This window comes from Salvelinus namaycush, chromosome 21 (genome assembly GCF_016432855.1).
Source record: "Salvelinus namaycush isolate Seneca chromosome 21, SaNama_1.0, whole genome shotgun sequence".
Classification (NCBI taxonomy): Eukaryota; Metazoa; Chordata; class Actinopteri; order Salmoniformes; family Salmonidae; genus Salvelinus; species Salvelinus namaycush.
Genome location: NC_052327.1, coordinates 51,229,282 through 51,252,197, shown reverse-complemented (window position 1 = coordinate 51,252,197; position 22,916 = coordinate 51,229,282). Strand labels below are relative to the sequence as shown.

At 44.8% G+C, this 22,916-nt stretch overlaps 1 protein-coding gene across 2 annotated transcripts in view; it reads left to right on the top strand.

Moving 5' to 3' along the window:
- LOC120066463 (contactin-1a-like) overlaps positions 1–14,707 on the top strand; it is a 184,612-nt gene extending 169,905 nt beyond the window's left edge. For both annotated transcript variants that reach the window (XM_039017852.1, XM_039017851.1), the window contains 8 exons: positions 823–972; positions 1,885–1,955; positions 4,537–4,771; positions 6,205–6,308; positions 7,322–7,511; positions 8,043–8,155; positions 8,472–8,628; positions 12,240–14,707. In XM_039017852.1, coding sequence (XP_038873780.1) covers positions 823–972; positions 1,885–1,955; positions 4,537–4,771; positions 6,205–6,308; positions 7,322–7,511; positions 8,043–8,155; positions 8,472–8,628; positions 12,240–12,319 — 1,100 coding nt within the window. In that variant the 3' untranslated portion in view covers positions 12,320–14,707. The remainder of the gene's footprint in view (positions 1–822; positions 973–1,884; positions 1,956–4,536; positions 4,772–6,204; positions 6,309–7,321; positions 7,512–8,042; positions 8,156–8,471; positions 8,629–12,239) is intronic.
- Positions 14,708–22,916: the final 8,209 nt, after the last annotated feature.

The window sequence follows — 22,916 nt, the reverse complement described above, 5'->3', positions numbered from 1 at the left end:
TATTAGACATCGCGCACCAGCTGTTATTGACAAAAAGACACCCCCCCACACTTCGTCTTACCAGAGGTAGCGTCTCCGTTCTGCCGGTGCATGGAAAATCCCGCCAGCTCTATATTGTCCGTTTCTTTGTTCAGTCACGTCTCGGTGAAACATAAGATGTTACAGTTTTGGTAGGATAATCTTAATAGTAGGTCATCAATTTTATTTTCTAACGATTGTACGTTAGCATGGAGAGTGGAAGGCATTGGGAGTTTACTCACTCGCCTCCGGCTTCTCAGAAGGATCCCCAATCTGTGTCCCCTTTTCCGCCGTCTTTTCTTCACCAAAATGCGTGGATCTGGGCCTGTTCCAGTGAAAGCAGGATATCCTTCTCGTCGGACTCGTTAAAGGAAAAAGTTTCTTCCAGTCCGCGGTGAGTAATCGCTTTTCCAGAAGTTATTTTCGGTCATAGGAGACGGTAGCAGCAACATTATGTACACAATAAGTAAAAAAATAAGTTACACAAAACGCAAAAAAAATTACAAAATTGCACAATTGATTGGGAGAATGTAAAACGTCAGCCATGTTCTTCGGCGCCATCTTTAAGTCTCATAGCAAAGGGTATGAATACTTATGTAAATAAGGTATTTCAGTTTTTTATGTTCAATACATCTGCAAAAATTACTTAACCTGTTTTTGCTTTGTCATTATGGGGTATTATATGTAGATTGATGAGGATTTTTTTTTTTTTTTTTTTACATCCATTTCAGAATAAGGCTGTAACTTGGAAAAAGGCAAGAGGTCTGAATACTTTCCGAATGCTCTGTATCTCTGTCTTTGTAGCCCCTCCGGATGTGGAAGGCAATGCAGAGACAGCCACGGTGGTGGACCTGTTTCCCTGGACAGAGTATGAGTTCAGGGTGATAGCCACCAACACCCTGGGGACAGGAGACCCCAGCAGCCCCTCTCCCAAAGTCACCACGTTGGAGGCAGGTAAGGGTAACGGAGCTGTTGCTGAACCATCATGGCATCCTGAGTCACCTTGCCTTAGTTCTGAAGTCTTCGCTACCCCAGCTAATGCCTAGGCTACAGCTCAGCAGACTAACTAACACAGGGGATCTGGTTTTAAGTTTAACATTTGAAAATGTAGGCCTAAAGTAACAATTCTAAAAACAATAATATTTGCTTGAACACGTCTTACTAAACCAGTGGTGGAAAAAGTACCCAATTGTCATACTTTAGTAAAAGTAAAGATACCATAATAGAAAATGACTCAAGTAAAAGTGAAAGTCACCCAGTAAAATCCTACTTGAGTAAAAGTTTAAAAGTATTTGGTTTTAAATATACTTAAGTATCAAAAGTAAATGTAAAATATTAATAATGTCTAATTCCTTATAATAAGCAAACCAGACAAAAAACTGCTTAAGTAGTACTTTCAAGTATTTTTACTTAAGTACTTTACACCACTGTACTAAACCATGACTGATGAGATAACAGAACACATCTTACTAAACCATGACAGATGAGATTAGAAGATCGAAAGCCAGTGTGACATCGGTCCCATAGGAACATTTAAGGTGTTGAAATTGGCAGCACTAGTGGCATTGATGTTATATTTATAAAACTGATGCTGCATCAGTACTAGTGCCAACTGAAGGGTACAGTATATGTTGTTTGGCATTGTGCTGTGTGGACAATGGCCAGTGTTCACGAAGAGTCTCAGAGTAGGACTAGGATCAGTTTGACCTTTTTTGATCGTAATGAATATGATTATATCGACAGGCAGGACCTGATCCTAGATCAGCACTCTGTGATCAACTATCCTAGCTCAACACTCAGATGTGCTTTGTGAATACTGGCCTGTGAATGTGAACTCAAAGCTTGGCATCTCCTGTCTCGTTGTAGTTCCCGTGGTGGCGCCCTCAGACATTGGCGGCGGTGGCGGGACCAGCAAGGAGCTGACCATCACTTGGACGGTAGGTCTAGCCAAGACGCCATCTTTATTTCTGTCTCTGCCAGTGGACCGTGGCCACAAACTCAGCTTTTCTCCTAAATCTGATCTGACAGCAGCCAGGAGCAAGCCAATGTAGACAAGCAAGAGCAGAAGTCATTCAAATTAAACTGCAGCATCTGCAAAATACATGTCGTTTTTGCAAGGCAGTGCTGAATAGCTATTTTTACATTTTAGCAGATGCTCTTATCCAGCGCCATTAGAGTTGATTACCTTGCTCAAGGGCCCATTGGCAGATTTTTCACCTAGGGATTTGAACCAGCGATCTTGCGGTTACTGGCCCAATGCTCTTAACCGCTAGGCTATCTGCCACCCGTTCCTAGAGGAAGCTATGTTCCTGGAAGACGAGGAGAGAATAGACGTCAGACCACAGCACGTCCATAACGGTACGGTTTGAAGGAATGACTGTCAACCAGAAGTGCTTTTGTATCTGCCTTTACTCTCTCACTTGATTAGACTCACAACACAATCACCAGCAAATCACCAGCAAAACAATAAGTGATTGATATCAACCATTAGCTAGCCTCCGTTTCTGTGTTTCCCTATTTGACAAATTCCTATAGGTGTCTTGGGCAGATTGCCTGGCAGCATCAATCCTACAGCAGTTGGTTGATGTGATGAGGCTTGCGTTTAGAGGTCAGCTGTGTGTGTGTGTGTGTGTGTGTGTGTGTGTGTGTGTGTGTGTGTGTGTGTGTGTGTGTGTGTGTGTGTGTGTGTGTGTGTGTGTGTGTGTGTGTGTGTGTGTGTGTGTGTGTGTGTGTGTGTGTGTGTGTGTGCACATGCGCGCGTGTTAGCAGTGCCTGATGCATGTACATCATGCAGAACATTTGGTTTGATGGGGCCTGAGCCAAGCTAGGAGATGAGGCTGGACAGGCTGGTTTAATAAATCAAGGAAGTGAGGCAGGGGAGAGGGTGGTCAGGCTGGTCTAATAAATCAAGGAAGTGAGGCAGGGGAGAGGGTGGTCAGGCTGGTCTAATAAATCAAGGAAGTGAGGCAGGGGAGAGGCTGGTCAGGCTGGTCTAATAAATCAAGGAAGTGAGGCAGGGGAGAGGCTGGTCAGGCTGGTCTAATAAATCAAGGAAGTGAGGCAGGGGAGAGGGTGGTCAGGCTGGTCTAATAAATCAAGGAAGTGAGGCAGGGGAGAGGGTGGTCAGGCTGGTCTAATAAATCAAGGAAGTGAGGCAGGGGAGAGGCTGGTCAGGCTGGTCTAATAAATCAAGGAAGTGAGGCAGGGGAGAGGGTGGTCAGGCTGGTCTAATAAATCAAGGAAGTGAGGCAGGGGAGAGGCTGGTCAGGCTGGTCTAATAAATCAAGGAAGTGAGGCAGGGGAGAGGGTGGTCAGGCTGGTCTAATAAATCAAGGAAGTGAGGCAGGGGAGAGGGTGTTCAGGCTGGTCTAATAAATCAAGGAAGTGAGGCAGGGGAGAGGCTGGTCAGGCTGGTCTAATAAATCAAGGAAGTGAGGCAGGGGAGAGGCTGGTCAGGCTGGTCTAATAAATCAAGGAAGTGAGGCAGGGGAGAGGGTGGTCAGGCTAGTCTAATAAATCAAGGAAGTGAGGCAGGGGAGAGGCTGGTCAGGCTGGTCTAATAAATCAAGGAAGTGAGGCAGGGGAGAGGCTGGTCTAATAATAAGGAAGTGAGGCAGGGGAGAGGGTGGTCAGGCTGGTCTAATAATAAGGAAGTGAGGCAGGGGAGAGGCTGGTCAGGCTGGTCTAATAATAAGGAAGTGAGGCAGGGGAGAGGGTGGTCTAATAAATCAAGGAAGTGAGGCAGGGGAGAGGGTGGTCAGGCTGGTCTAATAATAAGGAAGTGAGGCAGGGGAGAGGGTGGTCAGGCTGGTCTAATAATAAGGAAGTGAGGCAGGGGAGAGGGTGGTCTAATAAATCAAGGAAGTGAGGCAGGGGAGAGGGTGGTCAGGCTGGTCTAATAATAAGGAAGTGAGGCAGGGGAGAGGGTGGTCAGGCTGGTCTAATAATAAGGAAGTGAGGCAGGGGAGAGGGTGGTCTAATAAATCAAGGAAGTGAGGCAGGGGAGAGGGTGATCTAATAAATCAAGGAAGTGAGGCTGGACAGGCTGGTCTAATAAATCAAGGAAGTGAGGCTGGACAGGCTGGACTAATAAATCAAGGAAGTGAGGCTGGACAGGCTGGTCTAATAAATCAAGGAAGTGAGGCTGGACAGGCTGGTCTAATAAATCAAGGAAGTGAGGCAGGGGAGAGGCTGGATAGGCTGGTCTAATAAATCAAGGAAGTGAGGCTGGACAGGCTGGTCTAATAATAAGGGTGTCATAACTTTGGAATAAACAGTGTCTCAGAGACACAGTCGTCATGATAACTAGAATAATATTAATATTATATAAACCAGTTTTAGAGAGATTATAACTCCTTATTTTGATCCTGGACATTTTCTTGTCACTTGGCATAACTCTGTCAGCAAAGATGGACCATCAAGAGGTGACACCGCCTGTCGATAGACAACAAGGTCCTGTGTGGATCGTTCTCTTATTGTTAATTGTTCAACTCTATTTCCCGTTCCCTCTACCACCAGCCGGTGCAGCCGCAGTACTACTACGGCCGCAACTTTGGCTACATCATCGCCTTCAAGCCCCACGATGTCTACGACTGGATGAAGGTGACTGTGGCAGACCCCGAGGCTAAACACTACGTCCACAAAGACTCATCCATCCCCGCCTCCACAGAGTTCCAGGTCAAAGTCAAGGCTTTCAACATTAAAGGAGAAGGACCCTATAGTCTCACGGCTGTTATCTACTCTGCACAAGACGGTAAGCACAGATCTAGGATTAGCTTACTCCTCATGGAAAGCCCAAACTTAATTATACGTGGGAAAACAGAAAAACGGACCACAGATCATTCTACTCTGTCCGCAGCATAGAGACGGGGGTCTCTTCAGAAACCCACACCTTCCTATCGCTCAGCTGTTTCAATCTGTCAGTGTCAATTACTTATCAGCACCGTGAATTTTTAATTGAGTGTGAAATACTTAATAACTAAAGATGAATGTGGAGAATTGTAATAGCTTTAAATTGCAAACCCTTCCTACCCAAATCTCCCTCCCTCATTTCCCTCCCACCCTCACCTCCCTCCCACCCTCACCTCCCTCCTCACCTCCCTCCCTCTCCTCCCTCCTTCCCTCACCTCCCTCCCACCCTCACCTCCCACCATCATCTTCCTCCTACCCTCCCTCACTCACTCACCTCCCTCCAAACTCCCTCCCTCCCACTCTCACCTACCTTCCTCCCACCCTCACCTCCCTCTTACCTCCTACCCTCACCTCCCTCCCACCCTCACCTCCCTCATACCCTCCCTCCATCTCAACCCTCCCTCCCTCCCTCACCTCCCACCCTCACCTCCCTCCTACCCTCACCTCCCTCCCTCCCACCCTCACCTCCCTCCTTCCTACCCTCACCTCCCTCCCTCCCACCCTTCCTTCCTCCATTTCTCCCTCCCTCACCTCCCTCCAACCCTCCCTCCCTCATCTCCCTCCTACTCTCCCTCCCTCATCGCCCTCCCTTCTCCATCCCTCATCAGAGTGGGATTATCATGATCTCTGTAGCAGCATGAACCAGAAAGCTGATAATTCGCCCCCAGGGATGTCAAGCATTCAGCCCACTTATTAACTTCAGCTGACAGACAATCAAGATAACCATGGGCAACCCGGAGTTACGGAAAGATGCTCAGTTGCCGTGGTAACGCTGTTTGGGAGTGTAAAAGAGGGTAGAAGTGTTAGGTTTGAGCCGAGCCTGATGACGTGTGGACATCTCTCTCTCTCTCTCTCTCTCTCCTGGAGTGGATACACTGGGAGTGTGTCATGGGTCATAACTCAGAGGAAAGTGTTGGACAACAGAAGGAATATGGGGAAAATTATTTCTGTCGCTGAGCTTGTTCTAGGCAATGATTAATGCCTCTTAACAGATGCCTCCTTACCAAGACTGAGAGAGGACTGCATGGGCAGGGTCAGACTGGGTACCAACATGAAATAAAGGGCAGATTACACTCATAAAAATCAACAGTTACTGTAGGTGGGTATATGGAGGGAATACTTTGACAGGGGCTTTACTCTGCATGGGAAACATATGTTTACATTGCCAAAGCAAGTCAAATAGATAATAAACAACATTTACAAAAGTCTCTCGCTGTCTCTCTGTCTCATACTGTCTCATACTGTCTTAAATGATTTCTCTGTGTGTGACACCAGTGCCATCCGAAGCCCCTACCAGTGTGGAGGCCAGGGCGCTGTCTGCCTCTGAGGCCATTGTGTGGTGGCTCCCTGTCACCCAGCACACTGTTGAAGGATACCAGGTCAGTACTACTGTGTCTAGAAGGAGTAACATGACTGTATATTAGATAGGAGGAGAAGAAGCAACCTGTATGCATCAATCCAGAGACCTCAAAACACTCGACTAACTCTTAGTTATGTCGCTGGAGTACTCCATTGTATTTGCACCTGCACGGTGAGGGCCAGGACATTTTCTTGACCCTTTTTATCTTACCAGGACATTTTCTTGACTCTTTTTATCTTACCAGGACATTTTCTTGACTCTTTTTATCTTACCAGGACATTTTATTGACACTTTTTATCTTACCAGGACATTTTCTTGACTCTTTTTATCTTACCAGGACATTTTATTGACACTTTTTATCTTACCAGGACATTTTCTTGACTCTTTTTATCTTACCAGGACATTTTATTGACACTTTTTATCTTACCAGGACATTTTCTTGACTCTTTTTATCTTACCAGGACATTTTCTTGACTCTTTTTATCTTACCAGGACATTTTCTTGACTCTTTTTATCTTACCAGGACATTTTCTTGACTCTTTTTATCTTACCAGGACATTTTCTTGACTCTTTTTATCTTACCAGGACATTTTCTTGACTCTTTTTATCTTACCAGGACATTTTCTTGACTCTTTTTATCTTACCAGGACATTTTCTTGACTCTTTTTATCTTACCAGGACATTTTCTTGACTCTTTTTATCTTACCAGGACATTTTCTTGACTCTTTTTATCGTACCAGGACATTTTCTTGACTCTTTTTATCTTACCAGGACATTTTCTTCAACATTGTTATCTTAACAAGGCCCTGTAATAGTGTACACAGTATATTGACTTTCTGTGACCCTCTTCCCCCTCTCTCCTTCTCTCCCCCCTCTCGCCCCTCTCTCCATCACCTCCTCCTCTCGCCCCTCTCTCCTCTTCTCCCCCTCTCCTCCTCTCCCTCCTTTCCCCCCTCTCTTCCTCACTCTCCTCCCCTCCTCTCTCCTCTTCTCACCTTCTCCCCTTCACCCCCTCTCCCCCCTCCTGCCAAGGTGCGGTACTGGAGGAAAGTGGAGGACAGAGAGGCGTCCAGTCAGAGGGTGGTGGTGTCCAGCAGAGAGAACCAGACAAGGTTGGAGAACATGAGGCCAAACTCCCCCTACCTCATAGAGGTCAGGGCCTACAATGCAGCCGGATATGGACCCCCCAGCCATCACTTCCAGATCTACACCAAAAAAGCCCGTATGTACATCGCTCTCAGGGCCGGTTCACTGGACACAGAGGAAGCCTAGTCTTTGACTCAAAAACATTATAAATGGAGTTTCTCTATTGCAAAGCGTGCCTTAGTGGAGGACTAGGCTTTTTCTATGTCTGGGAAACTGTCCCTCAGCTCAGTAATCTTCAGCATATTCTGAGAAGGATTTGGCGATATACCGTTGATACCGTATACCGGGGTGTTTCAAAATACTGACGGTATGATTTTCAATACTGTTTAAACAAGACACATTATTATTTGTATTTCAGTTTTTGAGGTTTGGGGCACCCCTGCATCGCGGGGGCTGCGAGTTACGCCTTATAACTAGAATAATAATAATGTATTTTTTTGGGGGGGGGGGGGGGGGGGGGGTAGTGCCCTGTGTGTGCACTTCCAGTAAAACCGTATACCCCGATATGGTACAGAAACGGTATGACGGTATGAAACCCTAATCCTGTGTTTCTGATTGTCACATGATCTTTACACTGTAGAACTATTTGACTTCTGTTTTTCTCCAGCCCCAAGCCGGCCTCCTAAAATAATCAGTAAAAAGCTGAAAGGAACGTCAGTAAACATCGCCTGGGAACATGTCGAACCCTTGGCCAACGAGTCAACAATAGATGGATACAAGGTGTGTGCTGTTTTACCAAATACATGGGAGCTTGTAGTGCATTTCAAGCTGAAAGTCTGTACTTGAGCAATAACTGATGTGTCTCTCTTGAGCATTCGTCACATACTGTACGTACATTTGACGTAACAGGTTTCTTAAAGCCGCAGCATTCAATACACAACCGAGTTAAAAAGTACATCTTACTGAACACAACATACAGTTTACTCAAGTACTTTCCTTGTAGTCACAACTCCTTAGAATGACCATATGAACAGATCTATAATTCTGTCTGTCTGTCTATCTGTCTGTCTCTCTCTGTCTGTTGGTCTCCATACAGGTCTTGTACAGGAAGGCTGGCCTCTCCACAGGTATACTGTATACCACAGGGAAGCGATCCATAGACCTGCCCATGCCAAGGGACGGGGACTGCGTAGTGGAGGTCAGGGCCCATAGTGAGGGAGGAGATGGGGCTGTGGCCCAAGTACGCATCTCAGGTAAAGATCAATCAAAACCCCTCCACCCATCTTATATGACTGTAGACTCCAAAAAAAAAACTCCACCCATTTTATATGACTGTAGACTCCACTAAAGACCCACCACCAATCTTATATGACTGTAGACTCAACTAAATACCCTCCACCCATCTTATATGACTGTAGACTCCACTAAAGACCCTCCACCCATCTTATATGACTGTAGAGTCCACTAAAGACCCTCCACCCATCTTATATGACTGTAGAGTCCACTAAAGACCCTCCACCCATCATATGTGACTGTAGACTCCACTAAAGACCCTCCACCCATCATATGTGACTGTAGAGTCCACTAAAGACCCTCCACCCATCATATGTGACTGTAGACTCCACAAAAGACCCTCCACCCATTTTATATGACTGTAGACTCCACTAAATAATCCTGCTATTTTATGACAGACAGGACAGAGAAATAATCCTGCTATTTTATGACAGATAGGACAAAGAAATAATCCTGCTGTTTTATGACCGACAGGACAAGGAAATAATCCTGCTGTTTTATGACAGACAGGACAAGGAAATAATCCTGCTATTTTATGACAGACAGGACAAAGAAATAATCCTGCTATTTTATGACAGACAGGACAAGGAAATAATCCTGCTATTTTATGACAGACAGGACAAGGAAATAATCCTGCTATTTTATGACAGACAGGACAAGGAAATAATCCTGCTGTTTTACGACAGACAGGACAAGGAAATAATCCTGCTATTTTATGACAGACAGGACAAGGAAATAATCCTGCTATTTTATGACAGACAGGACAAGGAAATAATCCTGCTATTTTATGACAGACAGGACAAGGAAATAATCCTGCTATTTTATGACAGACAGGACAAGGAAATAATCCTGCTATTTTATGACAGATAGGACAAGGAAATAATCCTGCTGTTTTATGACCGACAGGACAAAGAAATAATCCTGCTATTTTATGACAGACAGGACAAGGAAATAATCCTGCTATTTTATGACAGACAGGACAAGGAAATAATCCTGCTATTTTATGACAGACAGGACAAGGAAATAATCCTGCTGTTTTATGACAGACAGGACAAGGAAATAATCCTGCTATTTTATGACAGACAGGACAAGGAAATAATCCTGCTATTTTATGACAGACAGGACAAGGAAATAATCCTGCTATTTTATGACAGACAGGACAAGGAAATAATCCTGCTATTTTATGACAGACAGGACAAGGAAATAATCCTGCTATTTTATGACAGATAGGACAAGGAAATAATCCTGCTGTTTTATGACCGACAGGACAAGGAAATAATCCTGCTATTTTATGACAGACAGGACAAAGAAATAATCCTGCTATTTTATGACAGATAGGACAAGGAAATAATCCTGCTATTTTATGACAGACAGGACAAAGAAATAATCCTGCTGTTTTATGACAGACAGGACAAGGAACTAATCCTGCTATTTTATGACAGACAGGACAGGGAAATAATCCTGCTATTTTATGACAGATAGGACAAGGAAATAATCCTGCTATTTTATGACAGACAGGACAAGGAACTAATCCTGCTATTTTATGACAGACAGGACAGGGAAATAATCCTGATATTTTATGACAGATAGGACAAGGAACTAATCCTGCTGTTTTATGACCGACAGGACAAGGAAATAATCCTGCTATTTTATGACAGACAGGACAAAGAAATAATCCTGCTGTTTTATGACAGACAGGACAGGGAAATAATCCTGCTATTTTATGACAGACAGGACAAGGAACTAATCCTGCTATTTTATGACAGACAGGACAAGGAAATAATCCTGCTATTTTATGACAGACAGGACAAGGAAATAATCCTGCTATTTTATGACAGACAGGACAAGGAACTAATCCTGCTATTTTATGACAGACAGGACAAGGAACTAATCCTGCTATTTTATGACAGACAGGACAAGGAAATAATCCTGCTATTTTATGACAGACAGGACAAGGAACTAATCCTGCTATTTTATGACAGACAGGACAAGGAACTAATCCTGCTATTTTATGACAGACAGGACAAGGAACTAATCCTGCTATTTTATGACAGACAGGACAAGGAACTAATCCTGCTATTTTATGACAGACAGGACAAGGAACTAATCCTGCTATTTTATGACAGACAGGACAAGGAACTAATCCTGCTATTTTATGACAGACAGGACAAGGAAATAATCCTCCTATTTTATGACAGACAGGACAAGGAAATAATCCTGCTATTTTATGACAGACAGGACAAGGAAATAATCCTGCTATTTTATGACAGACAGGACAAGGAACTAATCCTGCTATTTTATGACCGACAGGACAGGGAAATAATCCTGCTATTTTATGACAGACAGGACAAGGAAATAATCCTGCTATTTTATGACAGACAGGACAAGGAAATAATCCTGCTATTTTATGACAGACAGGACAAGGAACTAATCCTGCTATTTTATGACAGACAGGACAAGGAAATAATCCTGCTATTTTATGACAGACAGGACAAGGAAATAATCCTGCTATTTTATGACAGACAGGACAAGGAACTAATCCTGCTATTTGATGACAGACAGGACAAGGAACTAATCCTGCTATTTTATGACAGACAGGACAAGGAAATAATCCTGCTATTTTATGACAGTCAGGCACGCACGCACGCACGCACGCACGCACGCACGCACGCACGCACGCACGCACACACACACACACACACACACACACACACACACACACACACACACACACACACACAGAGAGAATCCTGCTATTTTATGACTGTCAGGACAGGGAATGAATAATAGGCACTTCTCTGACCAGGCAGCTCACAAATGCCTTTTCAATGGAGTGGTATTGATATAAAAACAAGCCTTTATGATTGTAGGATTTGTGGATTGAGCAGAGAGAAAATTCCCTTAGAAAATAAATGTAGTGTCAGCCACAAGCATCAGCCAGTAATTTACATGTCATCGATCTGGCACTCATATTTTGCCACTAGGAAAAAACTGTCTATTGTCAGACATCTTTCAAATCCAATCTTTGGTTTATTGAGAACATGTCACATCATATCACACTCACACACACACACACACACACACACACACACACTCACACACACACACACGCACGCACGCACGCACGCACGCACGCACGCACGCACGCACGCACACACACACACACACACACACACACACACACACACACACACACACACACACACACACACACACACACACAGAGAGAGAGGCCTCTCAGAGTGGTACATAGGATGATATCATTAACCATGAAGGATGAAGACCTACACAAAGTGCTTGAAACGTTGTCTCCACTTAGGAGCATAGATTGCAGTATGTTCTCTTTTTACCATTTGCTGTAAAGTTACAGTAAAGCACTTTGTGGCAAATGTCTCCCCACAATGTCTCTAAAATGTCTCCAACATGCTTTGTGTCTCTGTACAAATGTACTCGCACATCGTTGAAACATCACAATATTGGCTTTGTGTCTGTAAAACTGTAATTAAATGCAATTAAATCATAATCGAAACGTCACCACGGTGTCTTTGTGTCTTTGTCTATCTCCATCCAGGTGGAGCCGTCATGGTCACCCAGTCCCTCAGCCTGGCCTCTCTGCTCCTGGTGGCGATGTTTTGCCTGCTGGCCCTCTGAATGTAGTGCATCTTTCTCTGTCTACACTGCCCAGTCCAGTAAAGGAGACTCTGTGAGGTTGACGCCTATGATGACTTTGGTTCCCACAATCTTTGGTTTCACCCTGAAGGCCAAAGGCTCATGTTCCCACCTCGAGGAATAGGGCTTTGTTTGTGGGGAAAAAACACAATAAGAAATGTGTATAAAGGACGAAGAATGACATCTGGAATATCTCTTAAATCATACCTACAATATCTTTGAAGGAGGAGCGTCAAAAGGAAGTCTTTCAACTTTTTCAATATGCCTTATATGTAAACAGTTACACTTATCTTTCACAATGCCATGACTTGCTCCTAACTGGGTGAGGTGTGAGTGCTCAAGTAGTGCACAACGTTTGTAAGTAACTGTTTTCAAATATATTGTGACAAGGGCCTTTCTTGTTCATTCGTAAAGGTGCAGTAGCTTGGAAGTGTGTGTTTCATTTCATGTAGGACATTATGAATCATCGATACAACGTTTGCGTTCCATATAGAAAGCATAAGCTAAGCAGGTGATATAGTTGTGAAGGATAAGTCTACAAGTTTACGAAATTGTCTTTATATTTCAATTGCATTTCAGTGGCTTTTTCTTAGTATTTTTAGATATATTTTTGTTCAAGGTGAAACATACCCTCCTCCCCTTACAGAGATAGTCAAATCAAATCTCTACTCAAGGTCCTTGGCATACATCAGAGTTTTATTATCAAACATCAGACAAAACAGGAATTTATGTCATGCTAATATAATATATGCAATAATGTTTATGGTTTTGCCATCTCACAAGTACATATAGCCTACTATTAACACTGTAACATCGTTGTTCCGAGAAACATTGATTTTATCTCCCCAAAAAAACATGCTTATTTCCAACTGATAACATTCTCTAAATTAATGGGAGACCAGTTTGCAAGTGTTTGCATGTATCTGAAAGAGTTTACTGACAAAACAAGATACACTTCTTAGCCGGAGTGATGCCTGCATCTTTAGCACATGTACATGTGTGTTTGTAAAGTTGAATGTATTGAATAACTGTGGAAATGAGCTTTAAAACATATCAGACCTGCAGTTTCTAACATGATATATACAATGTGTGACAGTGGTGCATTTGGTTTGGTTGTCAGGACACCCAGCTGTCCTGTGACCGTCGTGTGTCCAATGTTGTTAAAGTGTCCAATTGGAGGAACCATGATTAAACTGAGTTTGGAATCATAAATAGAATTCTAGAATGGGGATTTGCCATTCTTTTTGTCCTGTACTTAGGATTCTATTGCTCTGGTTGGAATATCCCATGAAAGAGTTGAGCACAACAAGTTGTTTGTTTTGACTGTATCGTTAAGACTTCCGTGGTAGACTATAAATGCTGGTGCTTTGTAAAGAATGTTGCCATCTTTTTCATGTCTTAACTCTTTTATATGTTTTCATATCTTTATTATTCAATGTCTCAGTGTGAGTCGCAGTGCTAACAGTTCTGCAGTAATACACACTCGGTCCAGTAACATTACAATGTCTGTCTGAATCTTCAATCGTTCTTTCTATTTTATTACATATAACACAACCTGCCTAGCGCCTAAAACAGTTATGTTGTTATCGTGTATCATTGTCTATAAAGTGGTGCAAAGCACAGGAGATACAAAATCAATATCTGAGAATAACCATCCGAAGCTCATACATTTGTCCTACTATTTTTGCAACATTGTTTTGTATTTTTATCAATAACATGAGTGTGATCAGAGTTATACTGTATACAGGATGCATTATCAATTGGTGTTGTTGTTTTTGTTTATGTTTGTGATTAATATATTTCATCCTGATGACCCACCACTGGTTCAACAGTAGATGTTTATTACGATCATGTACCACTGAAAATTCTGTGTTTTTGATTGCTCTGCGAATACATGTTCAGTGTGACTGAGTGATGCTAGCCATTCTTCTACCAGCTCTGGTCCACGGAGTTACGTGTGGCTTGCTAACGCAAGGCTCAGGTAGCTCCCTGGACCAGAAGCTATGCTTCTTCTATATACATTGTGACTATATCAACAAAACATCCACCACAAAGTGCTTTCCCAGTTTCCCCTCATGCAACAAATCATCGAAAGAGTTGCCAAATGCATGAATGCCTTGAACTTATTTGTTATTTCGAAGGAAACGGTTGCTAAGAAAACGATTGCTATGGAAACGGTTGCTATTACTACATCCTCTAACATGCATGACATTGGAAACGAATGGTATAGGCCTGTACGGTAAAAAAAAACTCCATACATACATTGCAATGAGTCAACGTACAGTCATACATCATTCAGGCAACTTCCAATCAGCTTCATATGAACTCAACTGCCTTTGTGGTAAACAATAATAAACATTCATTCCGTCATGAGTGAAATCCCTTTATGTCAGAGACTGTATAATGTATGCATACTATACTTACTCTAGATAAGCCTAACATGTCCATTAGTTGCCTCAAGCCAGTCATCTCAAGGGGAAGTCTATGTAGGGCAGTTTGTTGTAGTTGTAAAATGACAAAACCTTTCAATAAATGACCAGATTTTTTTCCCATTGTAATGGGGGTTAAAAACCTTAACTGGCTTAAGGAATCTCAGTCATTCAGTAGGTTCAGTCCTGGTCAGTCCTGCAGTCTCATTCCTTACTGTAAGATTGGTTGGGGTTTGATGACATTCCCGCTGTGGTTGATGATGCAGCAGTGTTTGGCTGGATAATGTTCAGTGCTTTGCTCATACTGTAACGAATAGGAATCACACATGTTGAGAGGAAGGGGTGAAACTGGACTCTCTCATTGTCTGGACTTAAAAAGAACAATAAAATAATAGTTACTGTAACTATTAATTTAAGGTGAATTTTCTCTTTTTTATATATTGAATGTATGTAGCTACTGAAACTGTTCATGATTTATGAGACTTTAAGTTATCAGTATTGAAAGATTTCGTAGTTTGAAGTCTCAAGTCCAATACATAATGACCTCGTCAATAGGTGTAACATTTAAGTTGGACCTGGGTTTGAGTCCCAGTTGGGGCTACCCACTGAATTTGCTACATTGGTGTTAGAATCGGGAAGGTGCCTGTTAGGCCATAGGAGATGGGTGTAATTTACACTTTAACATATTTTTTTAATTGAACCTTTATTGAACTAGGTAAGTCAGTTAAGAACAAATTCTTATTTACAATGACGGCCTACCCCGGACGACGCTGTGTCACGTTCCTGACCTATTTCTGTTAGTTTGTTATATGTGTTAGTTGGTCAGGACGTGAGTTTGGGTGGGCATTCTATGTTTTCTGTTTCTGTGTTGGTTTATTGGGTTGCCTGGTATGGCTCTTAATTAGAGGCAGGTGTTTGGCGTTCCTCTAATTAAGAGTCATATTTAGGTAGGCGTTTTCACAGTGTTCGTTGTGGGTGGTTGTCTCCTGTGTCTGTGTATATGTTTGCACCATACGGGACTGTTTGCGGTTTGTTCGTTTTATGTAGTCTGTTCCTGTTCATTGCGTTCTTCACGTTATATGTAAGTTCGTCGTTCAGGTCTGTCTGCATCGTTTATTTGTTTTGTTTGTTTATACAAGTTTAGTTTGTTTTTTCCGTCGTGTTCAATAAATATGTCATTTCACTACGCTGCGCCTTGGTTCCCTCAATACTCCTCCTTTTCGGTTGAAGAGGAGGAGGACCACCGTTACAGAACCACCCACACCTCCAGAACCAAGCAGCATAATGTCGAGCAACGGGAGAGTATACAGGACTTGTGGAGTTGGGAGCAGGTATTTAACGGAGAAGGACCATGGGCTAAAGTGAATCACCGTCCATGGGAACAGCTGGAGGCAGTTCGGAGAGCGGAGGAGAAGAGAGAGGAACCGGCGTTATGAGGGGACGCGTCTTGCACGGAAGCCCGAAAAGCCCGTGAGTAACACCCAAAAATTTCTTGGGGGGGGGCTAAGAGGTAGTGGGCCAAGGGCAGGTAGGAGACCTGCGCCCACTTCTCAGGCTAACCGTGGAGAGCGGGAGTACGGGCAGACACCATGTTACGCAGTAGAGCGCAGGGTGTCTCCTGTACGTGTGCATAGCCCGGTGCGGGTTATTCCACCTCCCCGCACTGGTAGGGCTAGATTGGGCATTGAGCCAGGTGTCATGAGGCCGGCTCAACGCGTCTGGTCTCCAGTGCGTCTCCTCGGGCCGGCATACATGGCACCTGCCTTACGCATGGTTTCCCCGGTTCGCCTACATAGCCCGGTGCGGGTTATTCCACCTCCCCGCACTGGTCGGGCGACCGGGAGCATTCAACCAGGTAAGGTTGGGCAGGCTCAATGTTCAAGAGAGCCAGTAAGCCTGCACGGTCCGGTATTTCCGGCGCCACCTCCCCGCCCCAGCCTAGTACCTACAGTGCCTACACTACGCACTAGGCTACCAGTGCGTTTCCAGAGCCCTGTTCCTCCTCCACGCACTCTCCCTGTAGTGCGTGTATCCAGTTCGGTGCCTCCAGTTCCGGCACCACGCACTAAGCCACCTGTGCGTCTCCAGAGCCCTGTACACACTGTTTCTTCTCCCCGTACTAATCCTGATGTGCTTGCCCTCAGCCCGGTGCCACCAGTGCCGGTACCACGCACCAGGTGTAGAGTACGCTTTGAGAGTCCAGTGTGCCCTGTCCCTGCTCCCCGCACTAGCATGAAGGTGCGTGTCCTTAGCCCGGTGCCTCCAGTTCCGGCACCACGCACCAGGTCTACAGTGCGCCTTATCCGGCCAGAGCCATCCGTCTCCCCAGCGCCATCTGAGCCATCCGTCTCCCCAGCGCCATCTGAGCCATCCGTCTCCCCAGCGCCATCTGAGCCATCCGTCTCCCCAGCGCCGTCTGAGCCATCCGTCTCCCCAGCGCCGTCTGAGCCATCCGTCTCCCCAGCGCCGTCTGAGCCATCCGTCTGCAATGAGCCTGCAAAGCCGCCCGTCTGCCATGAGCCTGCAAAGCCGCCCGTCTGCCATGAGCCTGCAAAGCCGCCCGTCTGCCATGAGCCTACAGAGCCGTCCGCCAGACAGGAGCCGCTAGAGCCGCCCGCCAGACAGGATCCGCTAGAGCCGCCCGCCAGACAGGATCCGCCAGAGCCGCCAACCAGACAGGATCTGCCAGAGCCGCCAACCAGACAGGATCTGCCAGAGCCGCCAGCCAGACAGGATCTGCCAGAGCCGCCAGCCAGACAGGATCTGCCAGAGCCGCCAGCCAGACAGGATCTGCCAGAGCCGCCAGCGAGCCATGAGCGTCCAGAGCCGTCAGCCTGCCATGAGCGTCCAGAGCCGTCAGCCTGCCATGAGCGTCCAGAGCCGTCAGCCTGCCATGAGCGTCCAGAGCCGTCAGCCTGCCATGAGCGTCCAGAGCCGTCAGCCTGCCATGAGCGTCCAGAGCCGTCAGTCAGCCATGAGCTGCCCCTCAGCCAGAAGCGGCTAGTAATCCAGAACTGCCCCTCAGTCCAGAGCTGTCTCTCTGTCCGGAGCTGCCCTTCAGTCCGGAGTTGCCCCTCTATCCTAAGCTACCTCTTTATCCTGATCTCCCTCTCTATCCTGAGCTACCTCTATATCCTGATCGATCTCTCTGTCTTGATCTATCCCTCTGTCCCGGTGCTGCCCCTGTCGTGGATGTTACCAAGAGGATTTTGTGGGGGTAAGATGTGGGTGGACATTTTTAGGGGGAGATGGAAGCTGGGATTGACTATGGTGGGGTGGGGACCTCGCCCGGAGCCTGAGCCACCACCGTGGTCAGATGCCCACCCAGACCCTCCCCTAGACTTTGTGCTGGTGCGCCCAGAGTTCGCACCTTATGGGGGGGGTTATGTCACGTTCCTGACCTATTTCTGTTAGTTTGTTATATGTGTTAGTTGGTCAGGACGTGAGTTTGGGTGGGCATTCTATGTTTTCTGTTTCTGTGTTGGTTTATTGGGTTGCCTGGTATGGCTCTTAATTAGAGGCAGGAGTTTGGCGTTCCTCTAATTAAGAGTCATATTTAGGTAGGCGTTTTCACAGTGTTCGTTGTGGGTGGTTGTCTCCTGTGTCTGTGTATATGTTTGCACCATACGGGACTGTTTGCGGTTTGTTCGTTTTATGTAGTCTGTTCCTGTTCATTGCGTTCTTCACGTTATATGTAAGTTCGTCGTTCAGGTCTGTCTGCATCGTTTATTTGTTTTGTTTGTTTATACAAGTTTAGTTTGTTTTTTCCGTCGTGTTCAATAAATATGTCATTTCACTACGCTGCGCCTTGGTTCCCTCAATACTCCTCCTTTTCGGTTGAAGAGGAGGAGGACCACCGTTACACGCTGGACCAATTGTGCGCCGCCCTAATGGGACTCCCAATCACGGCCGGTTGTGATACAGCCTGGATTCAAACCAGGGATGCAGTGCCATAGACCGCTGCTCTGAGATGCAGTGCCATAAACCGCTGCACCACTCGGGAGCCCTACTTGAGGGACTAAGTACAGAGAAGCATGAGGACACACTCTCCTGAAGGAAGTGGGTAGAAGCAACCTTAACACAACACCTAGCAAGCTTGTCAAGAGGTTTAGAGCTCTTGGCTTAACATTTAAGGTCTTGGTTGGACCCAGGTTTGAGTCGTGATCAGGGCTAAACCCCCTGAATTCTTCACATCCCTCAAAACATTGTTTCCTGGATATCACCATCTGGTCCAATATTAGGTCAAATTGACTTTCCCAACTTTCACAGCAATCAATAACTGTGCGCATCTCTGGCCAAGGACGCCTTTTGGGAGAGCGCAGGAAAACAGCTGATCGGAACCAGGAAGTAAAAGTGAGTTTAAAATTATTGTTAGACTGGGTCAAACAAACTTGTAAATTACAATCGTATTTCCCAATAAATGTAGACGTCTCTGTGTTTCCTACTGAGTTGCAGAATGTGTTAGAAAAAGCTATTTAGAAAAAGCTATTTAGAAAAGCAATTGAATTCCTAGATCTTAACCGCTGAGGGTGCGGGGTGGTCGGCTCTAGAACTGCTGATGTGCAGGCCTTGTACAGCCCTCTAGGTATGCATTAGGTTTTACTCAATTGGAAAGCTCCATTGAGGAAGCAGTTTTTCCTCAGTAATACTGTTACATTGTGGCAGACCTCTTACTGCTGTAATCAGGCTTTTATCCACATTGCAGGTTTGGGATTCAGGACATTTTCATGGAACCAATCAAATTTAATAAAATTGTATTTGTCACATGCTTGGTAAACAACAGGTGTAGACTAACAGTGAAATGCTTACTTACGGGCCCTTCCCAACAATACAGAGAGAAACAAAGAGAAATAGCAGAAAAAAATAACACAAGGAATAAATACACAATGAGTATCTATAACTTGGCTATATACACAGGGTACCAGTACCGAGTCAATGTACAGGGGTGCAAGGTAATTGAGGTAGATATGTACATATAGGTAGGGATTGAGTAACTATGCAACAGGATAGACAATAAACAGTAACAACAGTGTATCTGATGAGTCAAAAGAGTTAGTGCAAAAAGGGTACATGCAGAGAGTCTGGGTAGCTATTGGTTAACTAGTTAGCAGTCTTAAGACTTGGGGGTAGAAGCTGTTCAGGGTTCTGTTGTTTCCAGACTTGGTACATTGGTACCGCTTCCCGCAGAGTAGCAGATAGAACAGTCTATGACTTGGGTGGCTGATGTCTTTGACAATTTTTAGGGCCTTCCTCTGACACCGCCTGGTATAGAGATCCTATATGGCAGGAAGCTTGGCCTCAGTAATGTACTGGGCCGTACGCACTACCCCCTGTAGCGCCTTGCGGTCGAATGCCAAGCAGTTGCCATACCAAGCGGTGATGCAGCCAGTCAAGATGCTATCAATGGTGCATCTGTATACCTTTTTGAGCATCTGAGGGCTCCTGCTGAATCTTTTCAGCCTCCTAAGGGATAACAGGCATTGTCGTGCCCTCTTCACGACTGTGTTGGTGTGTTTGGACCATGATAATTCCTTAGTGAAGCTCTCATTTTGTTCCACTACAGCCCATGGTCGATGTGGATGGGGTCACCGTCATCGGTGATCAGGCCTACCACTGTCGTGTCATCTGCAAACTTAATGATGGTGTTGGAGTCGTGTGCGAACACCTAGTCGTGGGTGAACAGGGAGTACAGGAGGGGACTAAGCATGCACCCCTGAGGGGCCCCCGTGTTGATGGTCAGCGTGGCGGATGTGTTGTTGCCTATCCTCATCACCTGGGGACGGCCCGTCAGGAAGTCCAGGATCCAGTTGCAGAGAGAGGCGTTTAATCCCAGGGTCCTTAGTTTACTGATGAGCTTGAAGGACACTATGGTGTTGAACCAGGAGCTGTAGTCAATGAACAGCATTCTCATGTAGGTGTTCCTTTTGTCCAGGTGGGAGAGGGCAGTGTGGAGTGCAATAGAGATTGCCTCATCTGTGGATCTGTTAGAGCGGTATGCGAATTGGAGTGGGTCCTGGGTGTCTGGGATAATGGTGTTGATATGAGCCCTGACCAGCCTTTCAAAGCATGTCATGGCTACAGGTGTGGGTGCTATGAGGCGATAGTCATTTAGACAAGTTACCTTGGCGTTCTTGGTAACAGGGACTATGGTTGTCTGCTTGAAACATGTTGGTATTACAGCATGGGTCAGGGAGAGGTTGAAAATGTCAGTGTAGTCACTTGCCAGCAGGTCAGCACATGCTCTGAGTACACGTCCTGGTAATAAGAATTTGTTCTAAACTGACTTGCCTAATTAAATAAAGGTTAAATAAAAAATAAAAAATGTATTAAAAAAATTGCATCTGGCACTGCGGCCATGTGAATGTTAACCTCTTACATCGGCTATGGAGAGCATGATCACACAGTCCTACGGAACAGCTGGTGCTCTCATGCATGGTTCAGTTCTGCTAGCCTCAAATCGAGCATAGAAGGTATTTAGCTCGTCTGGAAGGCTTGCGTCACTGGACAGCTCACGGCTGGGTTTTCCTTTGCAATCCATGATAGTTTGCAAGCCCTACCACATCCGAGAAGAGTCAGAGCCGGTGTGGTAGGATTCGATCTTGGTCCTGTCTTGACGCTTTGCCTGTTTGATGGTTCGTCAAAGGACGTAGCAGGATTTCTTATAAGCGTCCGGATTAGTGTCCTGCTCCTTGAAAGCAGCAGCTCCAGCCTTTAGCTCAGTGTGGATGTTGCCTGTAATCGATGGCTTTTGGTTGGGATATATACCTACGGTCACTGTGGGGACGATGTCATCGATGCACTTATTAATGAATCTGGTAACTGATGTGGTATCCTCCTCAATGCTATCCGATGAATCACAGAACATATTCCAGTCTGTGCTAGCGAAACAGTCCTGTAGCTTAGCATCCGTTTCATCGGACTACTTCCGTATTGAGCGTGTCACTGGTACTTCCTGTTTGAGTTTTTGCTTGTAGGCAGGAATCAGGAGGATAGAGTTATGATCAGTTTTGCCAAATGGAGGGTGAAGGAGAGATTTGTACGTGTCTCTGTGTGTGGAGTAAAGGTGATCTAGAGGTGTTTTTCCCTTCTAGTTGCACAGGGGACATGCTGCTAGAAATGAGGTAAAAGGGATTTCAATTTTCCTGCAATAAAGTCACCGGCCACTAGCTTATCATGAGGTATTCTAAGTCAGGCGAGCAGAACCTCGAGACTTTCTTAATATTAGATATCGCACATCAGCTGTTATTAACAAAGAGGGATAACATCTGATTGTGAAAACATATACAATATTTTCACTAAAATATTAATTTAAAATGTTTTAACTCTGAACTCTTGCTTCTATAGACATAATTTATGAATGGTACTGTATCTAATGATGGACTGTTTTTGTGGTAATATCTCTATTTAAAATAACACTTTCTTCAACATCTCTGGAGAAAGCTGCCACTTCACTACCAGAGGGTAGAGCTGATGAAAGATCAGAGATATTGTTGCAACTCTGTGTTCCATTATAGATAACACAAGATAGTGGCCTATTTATTTTATGCCAGAAACTGAAACAGCAGTCAACATTATTTCGCTTCCCAACTTGTATCCAACAATGATTTCAGATCAAAATGATTGATGTCATTTCCCCTTTGTTAAATAGTCTATCTATTGGTTAGATTTAGATTAATATTAAGACAAGGAAAATTCCTGCAAGTCAAAAGGGCTTCAATAGTTCTTAGTTCTGCACACACATGAACATACACAGGAGGATTATGGGAAAAGGAAGGAGATGAACAGCCTTTCCTTGAATGTGTATCACATCACTTGGCTTATCAGCTGGAACATATGGCCTCTCTGTGATATGTCAAATCCCAGGTGGTTTTCTGGCAATTGCACTGTTTTGTTGTTGTTGTTGTTGACATCATTTGTTGCTACACCTCCTAAGGGAAATCAGATTGTCAGATTTATAGATACGTCCTACTGAGTTTAATCTGAAAGAATCTGCAAGAACCAGAGTTCAAAAAGTACACTTCAATTGTGATGTACAACAAACTTTGATTGTCTTACAAGGAAGTTAATCTGACTGCCTTGGTTAGATTTATTGACAAGGAGGATTTGTATCATTGTTTTACTTTTTCCTCAAATGTATGAGGAGGACCATG